The sequence below is a fragment of the Curcuma longa genome, unplaced genomic scaffold (genome assembly GCF_044706935.1).
Source record: "Curcuma longa cultivar G26 ecotype Majalengka, Jawa Barat unplaced genomic scaffold, ITB_CL_G26_1.1 contig_6571, whole genome shotgun sequence".
Classification (NCBI taxonomy): domain Eukaryota; kingdom Viridiplantae; phylum Streptophyta; class Magnoliopsida; order Zingiberales; family Zingiberaceae; genus Curcuma; species Curcuma longa.
Window position 1 is genome coordinate 43,626 of NW_027434703.1, and position 17,845 is coordinate 61,470.

The window sequence follows — 17,845 nt, forward strand, 5'->3', positions numbered from 1 at the left end:
CACCTCGCGGACGTCCCCTGTAAGCAGCGCCGATCAATTGCTGTCGTTTCTCCCAGCCGGGTGGCCCCAGTTTCGGGCACTGTCGTCGTACGTTAGGGCATTCCTCGACTGCTACTTCCATCGTCTTGGAATCGAGGCCTTGGTCATCTCGCGCTGCCTCGAGGAATTTGGGATTTCATTTTGGGAAATACCAACTTTCTAGGGTTTCCGTCAAGATCTCTGAGTTGTTTCTGTTGTGGATTGTTCCACTAAGTTCGCTCGGCTTCTGGGAACTAGGAATTCCTCTCAGGATTGTGCGGCACTTTGTTTTCCTTTGCATTGTGGGACGGAAGAGTGCGGCATTGCAATACATTGAAGTTGGAAGACCTCAGCTCGAGCTGACACAAAAGTTCGCGCTGCTACTGATTTGGTCTGCAGCGGAATGTGTGTTTGGTTTGGATTAATAGGCGTTTCATGTTTCTTTGTCATTGCTCACGACCAAATATTGTGAATTAGAATGTGTGTTTTTTCTCCATAAACGAAAGATCCTCTGAGTTCGTTTATGGGGCCGTGGAAGGTTCTATGCAGAAGCAAAATATCTTCTTGCCACTATGCAGACAAGGCTTGCTCTTTGTGCATATGTTGTTTACTGCTGGTAGTCGTAGGTGAATGGCAGATCCTTTAAGATATGGTCCCATTGAGAGGGATGTAGAACAGGTAGCATTCTAGAAGTTAAATTCCTTTTTTTAAATTCCTGTATCTCTTTGCTTGAACTGTGATTATTTTGGTTGTATTGGCTTCTTAGGAAAACAATGCATTGTAATCTATTATGCTTGAATACCCAATGCAAATTTACATGGAAAGAGTTGATTTCAGTGTTAGATTTAAGCAATGTGGGTTTCATTGTTAAGAATCCAAGAGATGTAATCAGCATTAGTTTATGATTTGAGGAACTTGAGATCTTTTAGCCTAGGATCTATCTTGATTCTACAAGCTACTAAGGTTTTGAATGGATCTGTGAACCAGTGTCCTTGACTAGCTGAACTGCAGGATAACTCTTTAATGAACTCATCTTGGGGAACATGGTTAATTAGCAGAGACGGATTTACCTTGTAAGACTTTAACTAATGCTAAGCAAGATAAAGTTTCAAGAAGGCGCTTTGATATAAGCAGCAGAAGGGTGATTTTGGATGTCTTTAAAGATTTTTCCTAGTTAGAATAGGAGTAGAATGCCATTATGGATATGCTTTTCATATTTCAGTTGCCCTTTTAGTTTGCTTTTAAGGTTATTTGGTCGGCCCCGGCGGTCGGCCCTACATATTCTTGAGGTCTCATGACATGTCCAGAATATCTTGCAAGCTATTTTACTAGTGTAGATCATAAAATGCTTAAAAAGCATATTTCTGGTGATGCATCATTTCTTCTCTACATTCATTAACTGTGTTATTGTAGGAATCTCTTTATTTTCTCTTATTTTTATCCAGATGACATTGTCCTTAAATGCAAAAAAGACCCTCAATATTATACCTACCAATTGGCATAACACCGTTAGCCAACATATGTAACAAACTTCTGTTTCATTTGAAGGAATTTCTTTATGAATTTATATGATTGATGATTTTCACATCATCTTCAGTAGGCTGTTGCACTTTGACCAGACAATTTCCATTTCATCTCCAATATTGATGATTATTGCACTCCAACCCTGCAATGGATCTTACTTGGTTTAGAGGTTGTCTTGGGCATTGATTGATCTGAGACTTCTTGTTGGGATCTCCAATTTTAGCAACTTCAACATTAGTTAGTGTTGATGTTCTAGCAGTTTTATACTTGCAAGTAATAATTAAATGGAAAATTATATTTATGGTTGTGGCATTTTCTCTTTTGATAAATAATTAGCGCATAATTTGAATTCTCAATTATAGTCTAGTGTATTTCTTGATTTAGATTATTTATTTCTTCATTTGCTTTAGAGTCAGAGTCCTTGTAATTGTCATCTAGCAATCAATAATAATTTTTTACTTTCCAATATTGGTGCTTGAGTTTTCCTCATAGTGAGGTAATTATCTTCTTTGCTTCATCAATCTGATCCTAGCTCTCGTATGGTTTGACAGTTCAATTTTGATATTGTGTCAATTGGCTTCAAAGTTGAAGCCTGGTGGTTAAATCTCGGTGCTAGTTATTCGATTCTCTATCATCCTCAAGCTACATTACCATTCTCATCCACGACTTTTCTCACGACAATTCTCCTTTGATCAGATTCTAATTGAACTCCTGCGTCCTCTCCTTGTCTCTGCGCACCACCGACCTTGCTGTCCAACGAAGTGACTCAAATCACACACATAGTCGTCAAAGGTTGCCTGATTGACACCACAAACGATTCTTATCTGTGTTCAGATATTGAAATTTCCTTATTTGATTAATTCTATACATGGGTTTCTATCCATTAAATGAAAAAAAATATTACTAATATGGGAAAAAATATTACCGTTGCTACACTGGGGAAACAAAAATAAACGACTATAGCAAAAAATGGGCAAAGAGAGAAAAAGAAATTATTCCCTACATATCATGTAGTAATCAAATTGATGTAACAAAGGTTCAGCTTATGCATGGAGTATTGCAGTGCAGCGGAGAGGCTTGCATCAACCCAGCAACATTACTTTCTCTTTGAAAATTATTGATGTTCTAATTTAATTTAGTGGTTAATTAAATTTTGTGTACTATCCATTTTCCTCACATTACATCTATATATATATTCCTATCTTTTCATCATCTTTATTTGTCTAGTTCCCTACTTGTTTTTGTAATTTAGTATGTAATTTAATTATATAGTTGTCATTACTTGTTGAACCTCTCCACATTAGTTATGACGAGAATCCCCACCATCGAAGGGGTAGATACTAGGTGTGAGCTTGTGGAAGATGAGCATAAGACCTTATGATTTAGAGTGGGAGACTTAGAATGGTTTAGAGATTATGTTGTTAGTGTAATTGAGAAATTGGTAAAGATGAGTTTCGAGCTTGTGGATCTTACATCACATGTAGTTCCATGATCACCAAGGCATTATTTACAACGGAACTATCACCCTATCTTTGATGAAGAGGACCACTTCTCAAACACTTATACTTGATCTAGACTTAAAAATGCCACATATATGACTTGTTTAGTCAAACTTAAAGCCCTTTATTTTTATAGCTGATTAGAACACATTTCTTGATTGGGCGTCGAGATGGAGGATTACTTTAACTGCATGCACCGTGGCCTAAATGGAATAAGTATGATTTGTAAAAATAAAACTGGTAGCTTTGGCAAAGAAATACTTACAATGTGTCCAAAATCAATATGCCACAAATGGGGAGGAATCAATTAAGCACCGGATAGAAATGAAATGGATATTGAATAAGAAGTATATGTCATAATGCACTCTAAAAACTAACATGACACCATGTGATCATCTCGGGATTTCACAGGTGAAACAACATCTTTTCAAACATTTTTAGACAAAGATCTCGGCAAACTCAAAAATTTTTTGGGGATAGAGGTAGCACAGTCCAAAGATGGGATTATCATATCCCAAAGGAAGTATGCAATGGATATTCTAGAAGAAACAGACATGTTAAACTCAAAGACAGTTGACACACCTATGGATCCTAATGTCAAGCTCATGCCAAATCAAGGAGAGCCTTTTCCAGATCCTGAACGATACAGACGATTAGTAGAGAGATTAAGCTACCTTACTGTTACACGTCCGGATATCTTTTTTGCAGTAAGTGTAATAAGTCAGTTTCTCAACTCTCCATGCAAGGAACATTGGGATGCTGTGACACGCATTATCCGATATATCAGAGGTGCTCTAGGAAAGGGTCTTTGTACGAAGACAAAGGACATACTCGAGTTGTAAGCTATTTTGATGCAGATTGGACAAGATCTCCCATTGATAGGAAATCTACTTCTAGTTTTTGTATATTTGTCGGAGATAATCTTATTTCTTGGAAAAGCAAAAAGCAGAATGTTGTGGCAAGATCCAGTACAGAGGCAGAATATCGAGTTATGACCATAGCCAGTCAAGAACTTATATGACTCAAACAATTGCTTCAAGAGCTAAGATTTGGAGAGGTTACACAAATGTCACTTATATGTGACAATCAAGCAGCCATGCATATCGCCTCGAATCCAATTTTTCATGAGAGGACAAAGTATATTGAAGTCGACTGTCACTTTGTCAGAGAAAAAATTATATCTGATGAAATATCTACTAGTTTTGTTAATTCACAGGATCAACTAACAGATATATTCACCAAGTCACTGAGAGGTCCTCGAATTGACTACATATATAACAAACTGGGTACATATGATTTATATTCTCCAGTTTGAGGGAGAGTGTTAGAATATTTAGGGATAAATATTCTGTTAGTGACAAAAATTCTGTTAGGGATAAAAATTCTGTTTTTTCTTTTTTATAGAATAATTTTCCTAGAATAGGTCCCTATATTCGTGTATAAATAGGGACTTATCTCTTGTAATAAAGTAAGATTACAAAGTATATGTCATAATACACTCTAAAAACTAACATGACACCATGTGAAATAATTTAAAACAATTGAACATGAGCGTAATTGAATACCTAACAAATTTAACAATTTATGCATGCTATACAATCCTAAATTAGATTGTAGGGATATCGTGATTCACTTCATTAATAATGAACTTAAGCTTGAAATATGACGACAAAGTTATTTGCCATAACCTCAATAAAAGTAGTTGCTATAAGGCTAAACCTGAATGAATAGAGCAATTTGTGAAAGTGCTTACCTTTTGACCACCAGCCCCATGATTGGAAACACTCTTATTTATAAGGCATCACCATAGTCAAGCGAACCCATTGACATGGCTTGCCTTGGGTCTTCATTCAATGATTAAATATAAACACAGACCCAAGGAAAATAGAGAACCCAATTCCAACATCCGATAGTACAATCGTGTCAAGAGTCATGTAACATTAAGACCCTAAGGATATAGTTTGCACCCTTTTTGACTTTGGATAGTGATCATGAGGTAGAGCCCTTTGGCGAGCATTATGAGATTAAGGAAATTGAAAAGTGATTGCAAGACTGAACATTGTGTCTTGCATCCTTTCCGCGCCCATATCAGAAGCCACGTAGAAACACATCAACATCTTTCACACATACAAAATGCGGAGGTAAATCTTGCAAAATTGTTATTAACAGGAGGAGTTGCATGAACATAGTTTGCACTCGATCTCTTTCTAGGATTCGTGCCACCTAACCTGCAGTCAACATGCTATAAGGAGGAATACGTAAATTAGACTTTCCTTCCGGTGCACAGAGATTGTTGGCTTTCATTGAGATTAGTCCATATTGGGATAAGATATGGTGTGGTGTTCTTCCCATATGTGTGTATATCACCAAATTAGGATTGAAGATGAATAGAAAATTGTCTTGAAGACATAAGATGAACTTTGCTGGTGGTTAGTTATGCTCTTCGGATTTGTGAACGCTTATAGTACCTTCATGAGGGTTCATCGCTTATAGTACTTTCATGAGGGTGATGAACCAAGTCCAAAAATCTTTTATAGGGAAATTCCTTGTGATCCGTTGATGGCATCCTTAAATACAATAACACTCATGATAATCACCTGAAACATATATGTCTCATCCTAAAAACCCTTAGGGTAGAGAAACTTTTTGTCAACATCGAACAATATTCCTTTTATCAACTCAAGATCTCTTCCTTGTGTTCATCTCTGCACATGACATTTCAATAGATTTAAAGAAGATTAGCTTAATGACCATAACCACACATTCTTCTAGAGGCTCGAAGATTTTGTCTTTATGACTTTTTATCGAAATTTCATTAAAGACTTGGTTCTCATGATGAATTATCTAAAGAAAGTGGAATTTTTGTGGACTGAATTCACCTTTGCAATCTTTAGGGAGATTAAGGAAAAGCTGTCTAAGACCCTCTTCTAAAATATCTTGAGCTCTCTAAAGCATTTGAGGTGTCTAACAATGCATTTGAGTAGGTTAGGAGGAACTTGAGCTGAGGTCACGCGATTGCATTTTTAGTGAGAATCTCTATAAGAATAGACATTGTTATTCTACCTATGACAAGAGACTTATGCTATTGTTCAAGGCCTTAAATATTAGTGTTATTACCTACTATCCCATGAGTCCATCCAACACTTGGACCATAAGGTACTAAGTTTCATTTAAACATAGAAGAAGTTAACGTTGGTGCAATCATGTTGTAAGTGGTCAATTTCGACTAAGTGATTTTGATGTGTTTTGTAAAGAGGTTAAGTTAAGCTAATGTTATGTTTGTTGATAAAGTTTATCAAGAATGATATGTTACTATAGGAGGAGTAGGTGGAAAAGTCTAAGTAGGTTGGTTAACCACATACTTGGCAAAAGAGAAATCCAACATTGGGTGAAAGAAAGTCCAACAAGTGTTGACATATGGAGAAAGTCCAAGTCCCGATATATAGTGAATGATGAATTCCAACAAGAGTTGGCAGGTGAGAAGTTTTGGTAGGTCAAGGTAGGATTGGCAAGTGAAAAGTTTTGGTAAGTCAAGGTTGATCAGATACTCGGTAGACGAGAAGTCCTGGAGGCAAGACTCATGGCAAATGAAAAATAACTTGGAGGTAAGTACTCTTGGTATATGAGAAATGAGAGATGAGTGATTGAGAGGTAAGTGGAGTCAACTAGGTAATTGGCTAAAGACTTTCCTCTAGCAAATAATAGCTCTCACGAGTCGACTATATTGTAATTGAGTTGACTTAGGTAAGTTGATTCGATTGGATAATTGACTAAATTATTATTTGAGATTCAAAATAGTATCATCTAGGCGGATCTCATCCACTTGAGTCAACTACCTACCAAGCTTGGAGTTGATTATGTTTGATTTGAGTCAACTAATGGTGTTATTTAGTATGTTGGAATTATAATTACTCAAATGATAAGCCTACGATCCAATTCAATTAAGTCAGTTGGAATGCATTTGAGTCAACTGAAATTCATTGAGTCGACCAGAGACATCAACTGATGGATAATATTTCCTTGACCAAAGTTTCAGTCATTTAGGGGCATTTTGAGTTGATTGGAATTAAACAAAATAGTTGGTTGGAGGTTATCCATAGCTATTTCGAAAACTATAAATAGAGGGGCAAGAGAAGCTCGTTTAAGAACAAGAAAGCCAAGATTCCACTGATATGGGCTTAGAGATTTTACATCTAAGCTTCATTTCCTTACATATCTTATTCACTTTATTGTTTTTACATTATTGTAAAAGGCTTTTTTTGTTAGAGGTTTCTCCACCTTTGACAAGGAGAAAGTATAATCAAATTTCGAGTAACTCAGTTTATGAGTCTATAGGCCGAGTAGAAATCTTAGGGTTCTAAACCACATTAAAAGAACTGAGTTAGCATAGCTTATTTTATTTCCTTGCGCAACTAACATTTAACTAAACTTTGCACTTGAGATTTTAAATTGTCAATTTTAAATTTTGGCTATTTAGCCCCTCTAGACACTCGATCCTATAGTTAAGTGTCAAATATGCTAGGTGGATCTAACAACAACAATAAGCATCGATTTAAGTGGACAACAACCGTGTTGATGCACTAAGTGGGGTTGGCTGTAGGTTGATCTAAGTTTTTCAAAACACACTTTTGAAAATATAAGCATCGATTTAGAGTGGACAACAATCGTGTTGATGCACTAAGTCATTTTGTGGATGCACATACACCATGAAAAAACACCACAGTGGCAAAAAGGTATCCTTTTTGCCAACCATCTCAAAAATATGTATAAACCCAAACATGTACGTCCATTGCACAAATTTTGCTCAATGGAACATTTACATGGGAGTCATTTTGTTATCATGAATTGGTTGATTTTGTAATCAAATGGGAATTAGATTGGTTGATTTTGTCCATTTATGCTTAGTCATTTTTATTCCTTCATTTATAGACTTATTTAGAAATGCATGTAAAGGTCTAGCTATACACTTTAGAAATAGTAGCACCATCATCCTTATGTTGAATCAATTTAGTAAACCTCACTGCCACGAGATATTGCACAGATTATATCATGATGTTGCACTTGTCAACAACAAAGACAACTAGCTAACATATAAGTCTTAAAATGCCATTGGCTATTATTCCCCATGACCCCTTTTATATTAGCATAGATTTCGTCTTACTTTTAGTGTACACCAAATAGAGCCATGATACTATTTTAGTAGTGGTAGACTTATTTTAGAAAATGACACATTTTATTATATGCAATAAGATCAATGCTGTATCTTAGATAGTTAAGTTGTTTTTTAAGGAAATTATTCAGTTGCAAGGCCTTGATTTGAATTATTTATTTTCTCATTTGCTTTAAAGTCATGTCTATGAAAGATGTCTAAAGTCCATGTAATTGTTGTTTTGCAATCAATAATAATTTTGATTTTTTAATCTTTGTGTGAGAGTGTTTCTCGTTGTTAGATAATTGCCTTCTTCCCTCCATCAATTTCGTCTTCATCAATTTCATCCAAGTTTATGTGTTGTTCATGGGTTGATTTTGGTGTTGCTTCACTCTTCCACCCATTTGAGTGGAATGAAATGGAGAGCAAAAATGACACTCTATACTCTCTTCCTCTTTTTAACTCAATGCAAATAACCTTTTTATGCTTTACCTCGCCTGGCTAATATCCTATCTAACTAATACAAGAACGACAACCAAGCTTTATCCTACTAAGTGGAGTTGGCTATATTGATCTTTCTACATCGTTGAGCTCTATTTCCTATTATATCATCATCTGTATTTAAATAAATTTTATTCTGTTTTATCGTTGTTAATCAAGTTTTCTTTGGTTTTTCTCTTCCTCGTTCAATGTACATATTTATATAGTTTTACATAGTCTAATTAGAGTATTTATTGGTCATCTAAGTATATGTCAGTACCATCTTAAACATATTTCTTGGAGTTTTTCCTCAACAGGTACAATCCCGACTCTCTCTAATGTTCTCATTTCTTATTTGTCCATCCTCATATGTCCATATATCTACTTTAACATCCTAATCTTTTGCTCGTGTGTTCGAGTTATAGTCTAACATTCAGTTTCGTAGAACATAACATGTTTAATGTAGTGTTGTAGAACTTCCTTTAAGCTTTAGAGGTATTTTACGATCACAAAGAACACTCGACGTTCTTCTCTATTTCAAACACTTGTATCCTATCTGACTAATATTTAGAGAAAAAATATTTATTAATTGAATAATCATGATTTAGATTTATGCAAGTAACCCAATTTTTAAAATATTGAAACATGTGAATACGGTTTATCCATATATGTCATATAGGCATGCTAGATATACAACATATTAGGACAATGACTGGGTGTATGGTTGGCTGAAAGGGAAGAGAAAAATAACTAAATACACATAGAGATACTATTTATTAGAAATTCATTTTTGTAACCAATTGATCAAATGAGGACATGGACAACTATTTAATGAGTAGACTGTCGTAAATTAATTTGTCGGGTGAATGCGAAATTAATATCCAAAACTGTTCGAGTTATGGAGAAAATCTTGATATTATTTGGTTCAGCTTGATTAGACGAAGGCATAAGCTCATACACAATCATGGTCCATGGACGTGGATGTACGAATATTGATTTGAGTATGCGCGAACATTAGTTCGTGTGAGACTAAAATCATGGGAATCCTAAGATGTGCATTAATTGTGCATGAAAGAATGACAATACCAATTGACACTCACTTGCAACGGTGCCAAATGGCATGTGGGATCCAATGAGTACCCTTGGTTGAGAAGAGAGAATAGAAGAGAGATTTATCTTCTTTCCCATTAATGGAAATATTCCATTCATATTGCTCGTTCATGCTTGTTTACACTACCTCTCCATCACTATATAAAGGTCGCAAGACTCCACTCTCAAATTGTTGAATACTCAAGTTGTGAGTTCTCCTCTTGAGTTCTTCTCCCTCTCCTATGAGTTCTCCTCTTGAGTTCTTCTCCTTCTCCTCTTTAAAGAGTTTCAAATTTGAAAGTTTGTCAAGACTTGAAATTCAGAGTGCTTCTACTTCGAGTCATAGATAGTTGTATCTTGAGAGGCGATTGTCAATCAATCGTTAGTACTAAGCAGGGCAATATTGTCTTAAGGAGAGAAGGCTTGCCTTTGCCTCGACGTTAAAACTCTTATCCAAGCATAAACTTACTTGAAGGGCGTGTTGACATCCGAAGAGATGATTCAACGACTGATGATATAAAGTCAATGATCGACAAAACTAAGTTGGTGATGACGTTACCATGAAAGGTATGTCTATCACCCAAAGGGATGTCTCAATATCAAAAGGGTGTGTCAAGAACTTTAAGGGGCTTGATCCTTGTTTCCATACTAACGCCTCATTGGTTTGAGCCATCGACTTATCAACGAGGTGACTGACTGGAGTCGATGTTGTTGGATCAACACCAACAACTATCCAACAACATCATCAATCCTAAAGAAATATCATATTTCCTAGATTTAACTGCTCACCTAATAGGTTTCTGGATAAAAACTAACAAATAGATGATCAATATATATTTTTCGACATTCAATAATATTAAGCAGTGAAATTTGGAGTATTTTATCTAGCTATAATCCCAGTTGAAGACATTTTGATCATTAGCATATGTCGTTCATGGTGATGTCTGTTTGAATCTTATAAAAATCTAATACTATTTGTAATTGTAGGGATAGTAAGAAAAAAAAAATGTCTATTTGAATCTTATAAGAATTTAATACTATTTTTAATTGTAGGGATAGTAAGAGTAAAAAAATAACATAGTAACATCAATTATGAACAACAGTGACAATGTGAAATCATGTCAATCGCAGCTAGGTAAATTGTTGGTACTCATACAATTATAATTGTTACAACTTGGGACCTTCTACAGAAAGTATTGATGCTTATAAAAATACATGTTAATTCAGTTCAATTAGTAATTTGTGCCATATAATTCTCATTTTTGCTGTGCGGTTCCATATTGATGACATCATGTAAGAAAGCACAATTTAATCTGATTTTTCACAAATTAAATTTCTTGGCGCGAACTGTTAAACATTGATCTTTTGCTCAATTTATTGTTGTTGCAAACCCAGTTTCTTTCTTTCATTTCCTTTTATGTGCAAGGCACAAGTGCAATTGCATATAATAGGACCCACCCCTTTCTGATTGCCATTATTATATTATTGATGCTAATTCTTCACACTGCCCAGGCAATCACAGCCTTGAAGAAAGGAGCATATCTATTGAAGTATGGCCGTAGAGGGAAGCCAAAATTCTGCCCTTTTCATCTTTCTAATGTAAGTTGTTTCAGTATGATTTATGGGTGGTGTATCTCTTTTACTTTTGAATTTTCCTTACTACACCTCTCCTTGTATGCGGTCACTAACTGTACAATTTGAACAAGTAATTATAGGATACTCTGGTGTAATTCACTTATGTGATTATTTTGTCTTGATCATTTTTTAGGATGAAGCTACACTTATTTGGTATTCTGGAAGAGATGAGAAGCAAATTAGACTTAGCCAAGTTTCAAAAATTATACCTGGACAACGTACTGTGAGTTTATTTCATATGGCTTTATGCGATTTGTATGACTATCATGTTTTTCCTACATCATGCTTCAAGAGCTTTCATCGTACCTTATTCTTAATGTTACTTCTTATATGATAGATAAACATACATCAGCTTCCCTTTTTCTTGTTTCTTCCTCCCATGCAAATTGTAGACATATATCTGTAGTCACCAGTCATCTTGTCGATTCATCAGTGACTGTTGAGCAACAAAAGAAACAGCACACGAAAAGTTATAGTGAAGTTATGTGTATGTTTGTCATTCAGGAGTAAGTTGTACTCTTGATAGACGATAATATGTGAGAACTTAAACTAGAAGATATAAATATGGTCATAGATGACTGGCATTTGGTGTTTAGACAAGTTGAATAAGTCAGAGTTAAATGTATGAGAATAGGGTAATAATAGACTAAAGAATCTTAGCATAAATAAAATCGACTTAAAACACTTGGATATTACTTATTTTGAAACGATTGCAGCAGAAAATCCATTTAGTCAGTCCCAAATAGTTGGACATGTGACATGTTAGGGTTTTGAGTAATGAATGACTTTAGAAGGTTTTTTTTTGTTTGATTAAACAACAACGCTATTGAATTACTGTGATATCATAAGAACAATTATAGATTTCCATTTTTTTCAGGCAATATTTCAGCGGTATCCACAACCTGATAAAGAATACCAGTCATTTTCCCTCATATACAATGACAGATCACTTGATTTGGTATGCATTTCTTTATTATTTCTCACTTTTTACCTCCTGGTTGGACTAATTTGTTGTTATTATATTCTAGAAGTAACAGTCTGTAATTTCTCCTCTGGCAGACTGCAGTTACTATTTAAACCTGTGTTTGTTTTTGTTTTGAAAAAAAATACCACTTTTTTCCCATTCCCATTCTTGTTGAAGAGAAAATTATTTATGAAAAATATGCTTCATAGTAATTTTACAACAAAATAAGTATGACTAAAGAAAAACTGTATTGTTTATTAAGTTCTACAGGAGATAAATTGTCCTATGTATAAAAATATTTCATTTCAATTATACTTATTCTTGTCGAAGTTCTATTGTACTTATTTTTGAAAATATTTTTTCTTTTCTTTGGAAAGGAAAATGAAAATTGAAAAATAATTTCCAAAATAAACACACTCTAAGATACCCAAAGAAACTACAAATACATGCTTTGAGCACACAATAACATGCTGCACAACATGCTATTAAGATTATTTCTGAAGTGTGTTCTCATAATAAACGCTCCACATTTATTTGCACTTCACAGATCTGTAAAGATAAGGATGAAGCAGAAGTCTGGTTTGTTGGTTTGAGGGCTTTGATCTCAAATGGAAATTACCGAAAGTTGAGATTGGAATCAAAAGGTGATAGGAGTTCCTCTGATAATCCTCATGCTTATTTTTGGAAATTTTCTCCATTTACATCACCCATCAGTGATAGCAATATTTTCCATAAGGTTTGACAAGTTTATTCTTGGTAAACTTTTGAAATTTCATAAATTTGCTGCTTACTGAACATCTCTTGTTACTTTCTAAGGATTCCATTGATGACCAACAAGTTAATATTCAATATGAGAGCCAACCAACCAATGGTTTAGGAAAGGTGTTGTCCGATGTGATATTATGTACTGCACCAGCTGAAGATTTGTTTCATTCAGATTCTTTAAGTAAACCTACTTACTCATACTCATCAGGGGCTACTGATGTTTCATATGGCCAGGGTTCTGCGACTGATACTGTTCGAGTGAGTTTATCTAGCGCTGTTAGCTCTTCTAGCCATGGAAGTTTTGATGCATTAGGTGATGTTTTCATTTGGGGTGAAGGCATTGGTGATGGGTTGCTAGGGGGTGGATTGCAGAGGATTGGAAGTTCATCTACCACTAATATGGATGCAATTTTGCCTAGAGCCTTGGAATCAAATGTAGTTCTCGATGTTCATAATATAGCCTGTGGAAGGGGCCATGCAGTTTTAGTAACCAGACAAGGAGAGGTTTTCAGTTGGGGAGAGGAATCTGGAGGAAGGCTTGGGCATGGAAACAATGCTGATGTTTCCCAGCCAAAGCTTATTGACGCTTTAGGTGGACTGAATGTTGAACTTGTGGCTTGTGGAGAATATCATACATGTGCTGTGACTTTGTCCGGGGATTTATACTCGTGGGGTGATGGTACTCACAGTTCAGGACTCCTGGGGCATGGGAGTGATGCAAGTCACTGGATTCCTAAAAGAGTGGGTGGTGCAGTGGAATATCGGCGTGTGTCATCAGTGTCCTGTGGGGCATGGCATACTGCTATTGTGACATCTTCTGGTCAGCTATTTACATTTGGTGATGGAATGTTTGGTGCTCTAGGTCATGGAGATCGTAGTAGCACAAACATACCAAGAGAAGTTGAAGCTTTGAGAGGAATGCGAACTGTTTGTGCAGCATGTGGTGTTTGGCACACAGCTGCAGTTGTAGAAATTTTAGATGCATCATCTGATTCTGGTTGCTCTTCAGTAGGGAAATTATTCACTTGGGGAGATGGTGATAAAGGCCGACTCGGACATGGTGATAGAGAACCTCAATTTGTTCCAGCATGTGTAGCTTCTGTTTCTGATAGCTTGTGTAAGGTGGCTTGTGGGCACGACATAACTATTGCTTTAACAACTTCTGGATGTGTTTATGCAATGGGAAGTAATGCCTATGGGCAACTTGGTAATCCTGTATCAGATGGTAAACTTCCTTGCCGTGTTGGGGGTAAGATTTACAATAGTTTTGTCGATGAGATATCATGTGGCTCTTATCATGTTGCTGTATTAACTTCGAAAACTGAGGTTTACACCTGGGGAAAGGGAGCAAATGGTCGTTTAGGCCATGGTGACAATATTGACTGCAGTACTCCAACTCTTGTTGAAGCTTTGAAGGACAAACAAGTGAAGAGTGTTGTGTGTGGTGCAAGTTTTACTGCTGTCATATGTCTTCATAAGTGGGTATGCAGTGTGGATCAGTCCACTTGTGCTGGTTGTCATCTCCCTTTTGGTTTCAGGAGAAAGCGTCATAATTGTTATAATTGCGGCTTAGTTTTTTGCAAAGCATGTAGCAGTAGAAAATCTACCAGAGCTTCATTGGCACCAAATATTAACAAGCCGTATCGAGTATGTGATGAATGCTATGCAAAGCATAAGAAAGTGATAGGGGATGGTGTGATACCAAGAGGACCAAGATATCAAATTGGAAACCAGATTCCTGATGAACTGGCTGACAAAGATTCAAATGGTGCTAAAGTGCAAGGGCAGTTTTGTAGGTTCTCCTCAGTTGAATCTTTTAAAGGTGAAAGCGGAGATTTCAAAGAATCAACTAACATCCGCCATCCAATCCTGCATCAATTGGGAAATCTATACTCATCTACCTCTTCAAAGTTGCTTCAACCATCTTCAAGGAAGATATTTTCTGCTTCTGTTCCTGGTTCGAGAGTTTCTTCTCGTTCACCATCTCCTACATCATGCAAGCCTAGCCCGCCCCACTTGGTACATCAAATGTCTGCAACTGATCATACATGCTTGGAGATATTTGCTGACCCAAAGCCGATGACTGAGGATCTAGAACGAGAAGTAGCCAAGTTACAGGCACAGGTATTTACATATTACAAGCTCAAATTATGCATGCATCAAGTTCAATCACCAAAATAACCTGCACACTATCTTTTAAAACATTGAAATATGGATGTCAGTGTTACTTGCCTAATTAACAATTAATTTCTTCTAGTATTTGCATTTCTTCTTCTTGATTATGAAAGGATCAATTGCAAACATTTTCCATCCTTGATTATATTTATATTTATGAAGATTTTCTATTTGAAATCGTTGTGCAATGTATGGATGATTGATGTGTTATATACTACAAACTGGTGCTTTTTCTTCTATAGGTAGATGAGCTAATGTCTAAATCACAAATTCTAGAAGTAGAACTGCAGAAAGCAACAAAAGAGTTGATAGATGCAAAGGTAATAGCAAATGAAGAAACTGCAAAGTGCAAAGCTGCAAAGGAAGTTATCAAGTCTCTTACCTCACAGGTACATGTTGCTTTTCATAATACTCTTCTTTTTTGAACCTCAAGGCTCCCAATGGTGAAGAGCAGCCTAGTGTTCTTAATTTAATAAATTATTGCATACTAAAAATTCCTTGTATGCTTCATGGCTTCTTGGTTTGATATGCTTGCTTAATCCCCACCTTGTTCTCATCCATATTGGTTATCATTTCCAATCATATTCCTATATAAGAAAAGAAATGGTTGAAGCATCTAATTCATTAACCACTTTCATGAGAAGCCATGCACTATATTTCTCAAAAGAACTCCTTTCTTACATCTAGAAGACACAACTACCAGTAGAATTAGCATGGTGATTTATCAAATCAATATATATCTCTTATCTTGTCATTTTTTCTCCTATTCAGCCACCCAAATAAGTTCGATGGACTTCATTCTAGGTACAAAGTTCTTGTTATTGGGAGAAAATTAACAAGGTGATCAACCTATGGAACTGACGGCATGTGTTGCTACTAACTAGTAGCTGATGGATCTTTTTGTGTTTAACAAGGAGTAAGACAATAAGAAGTGGCATCTTTATAGTCGACCTCTTTATCATGGATCACTAATATTATACAGGTCCAATAAGTTATGCATGTTAAATTCCCAAAACAACTCATTTACTAGCTTTTAGGTTCTTTGCTATTTTGTTCATTGTCTCATGAACTATAATGGCAAATTCAGCAAAGGCCTGTTTAGCTGCATTATTCAACGAACTGGATTTTGGACTATAATTTGGTTTTGTCCTTGGCAGCTGAAAGCCGTTGCTGAGAGAGTACCGGAGGGATTTCTGGTATCCAATGATGAATATGCCTGCCCATCAGATTCAACTAAACTTTCTTCCCGTGACAGCATGTCAACCAACTTGCTTGCTGCCCATGTGTCTGAGTCAAATGGTTGTGCTAGCAATCCAGTGTTGTACAATGGAAATGATAAAATGCCTGAGGCTGCAGAATGGGTTGAACAGGCTGAACCAGGCATTTACTTTACCATAACTTCTCTGAATGGAGGCCGTAAATCTCTCAAGCGTGTACGCTTTAGGTATGCAAAATGTTCCAACCATTCATATTTCATATGACTTCTGTTGTCATTTTGAGAATGCACATATTTGGTTTGTTTTCTCTCCTACCTCCTTGCACTTTATATGCTTCATAGGTAGACTCTGTTTCATTTACCTGCATCTCCTGGATCTCCTGGATTTTTTTCCCTATTAGTCGGACTGAACTAGTTTTGCTTCTGGTTCCTGAACTGTTCGGTCTGGTTTGATTGTCAAACTTACTTGGTTCAGCTGCATGTGCTCTTTTCCGTACCCTTCAGATTGCATGTCTGAAACATTGTCTTATGCATTGTAAACAAAACTCAACCCATGTTTGATATGCAGCCGGACAAAATTCAGCGAACAACAGGCAGAGAAGTGGTGGGCAGAAAATCAGTCTAGGCTTCAGGAGACATACACTATTCTCAGCGGTGAAAATTATGCCTCCGCCTCTGCTTCAGCATCTAGAGAAAGAACAGGTTGACTGACATAGAACTGATATCCATGGATTCTCCTCACTCCCCCCGGTAAATGTAAATAACCCAACTGCCGGTGGGTGTTGCACATAAGTCGATGGTTGCTTCAGAATATGTCAGTCTTGACTAGGACAATCACATGCTAGTCGTCTCTACGGCCTTGAATAAGCTTGTGCAGTTGTTTTGTCTCTTTTGTTTACTCCATTGACAAAATAACATGCTAAATTTTTCCTCATTCCCTGAGTCTTGCATGCGTGTTTTTTTTCTATCCACTCGCTCGAAGGCCACAACATTCTTTTTTATTATTCTTTTTTTAATTCAAGGTTTTATCTTTTTCTCGTTTTTTTTATTGTTACTGGATTGTCGGTAGATGAACTATGGATTATTTAGAAGGTAAGTTGTCTCCACGGGCAACCATGTTTATATCATTCTCGTAGATAGCGAATATTTTGGGCACCACGTGGTCACTTATTTCTCTATAATCATTTCACGCTTACTGATAAGGACAATTTTAAGTTTGTGCCCAGATTGCTATTTGTATCGTAAGTAAAAAAAAAAAACGTTATATTACCCTACAAATTTTCGTTATGCTATTATTTTGCCTGGTGTTTTGGTTGGAATTTATGGAATGG

General features: G+C 36.1%; 1 protein-coding gene across 1 annotated transcript; it reads left to right on the forward strand.

Moving 5' to 3' along the window:
• The first annotated feature begins 582 nt into the window (after nucleotides 1-582).
• On the forward strand, nucleotides 583-17,446 carry LOC141819448 (PH, RCC1 and FYVE domains-containing protein 1-like). The gene is made up of 9 exons (XM_074706744.1): nucleotides 583-696; nucleotides 11,272-11,358; nucleotides 11,528-11,617; nucleotides 12,272-12,352; nucleotides 12,906-13,094; nucleotides 13,175-15,247; nucleotides 15,541-15,687; nucleotides 16,456-16,742; nucleotides 17,083-17,446. Exons 1-9 carry the CDS (start codon nucleotides 649-651, stop codon nucleotides 17,219-17,221), a joined length of 3,141 nt encoding a protein of 1,046 aa, XP_074562845.1. The 5' UTR covers nucleotides 583-648; the 3' UTR covers nucleotides 17,222-17,446.
• The last annotated feature ends 399 nt before the right edge of the window (nucleotides 17,447-17,845 follow it).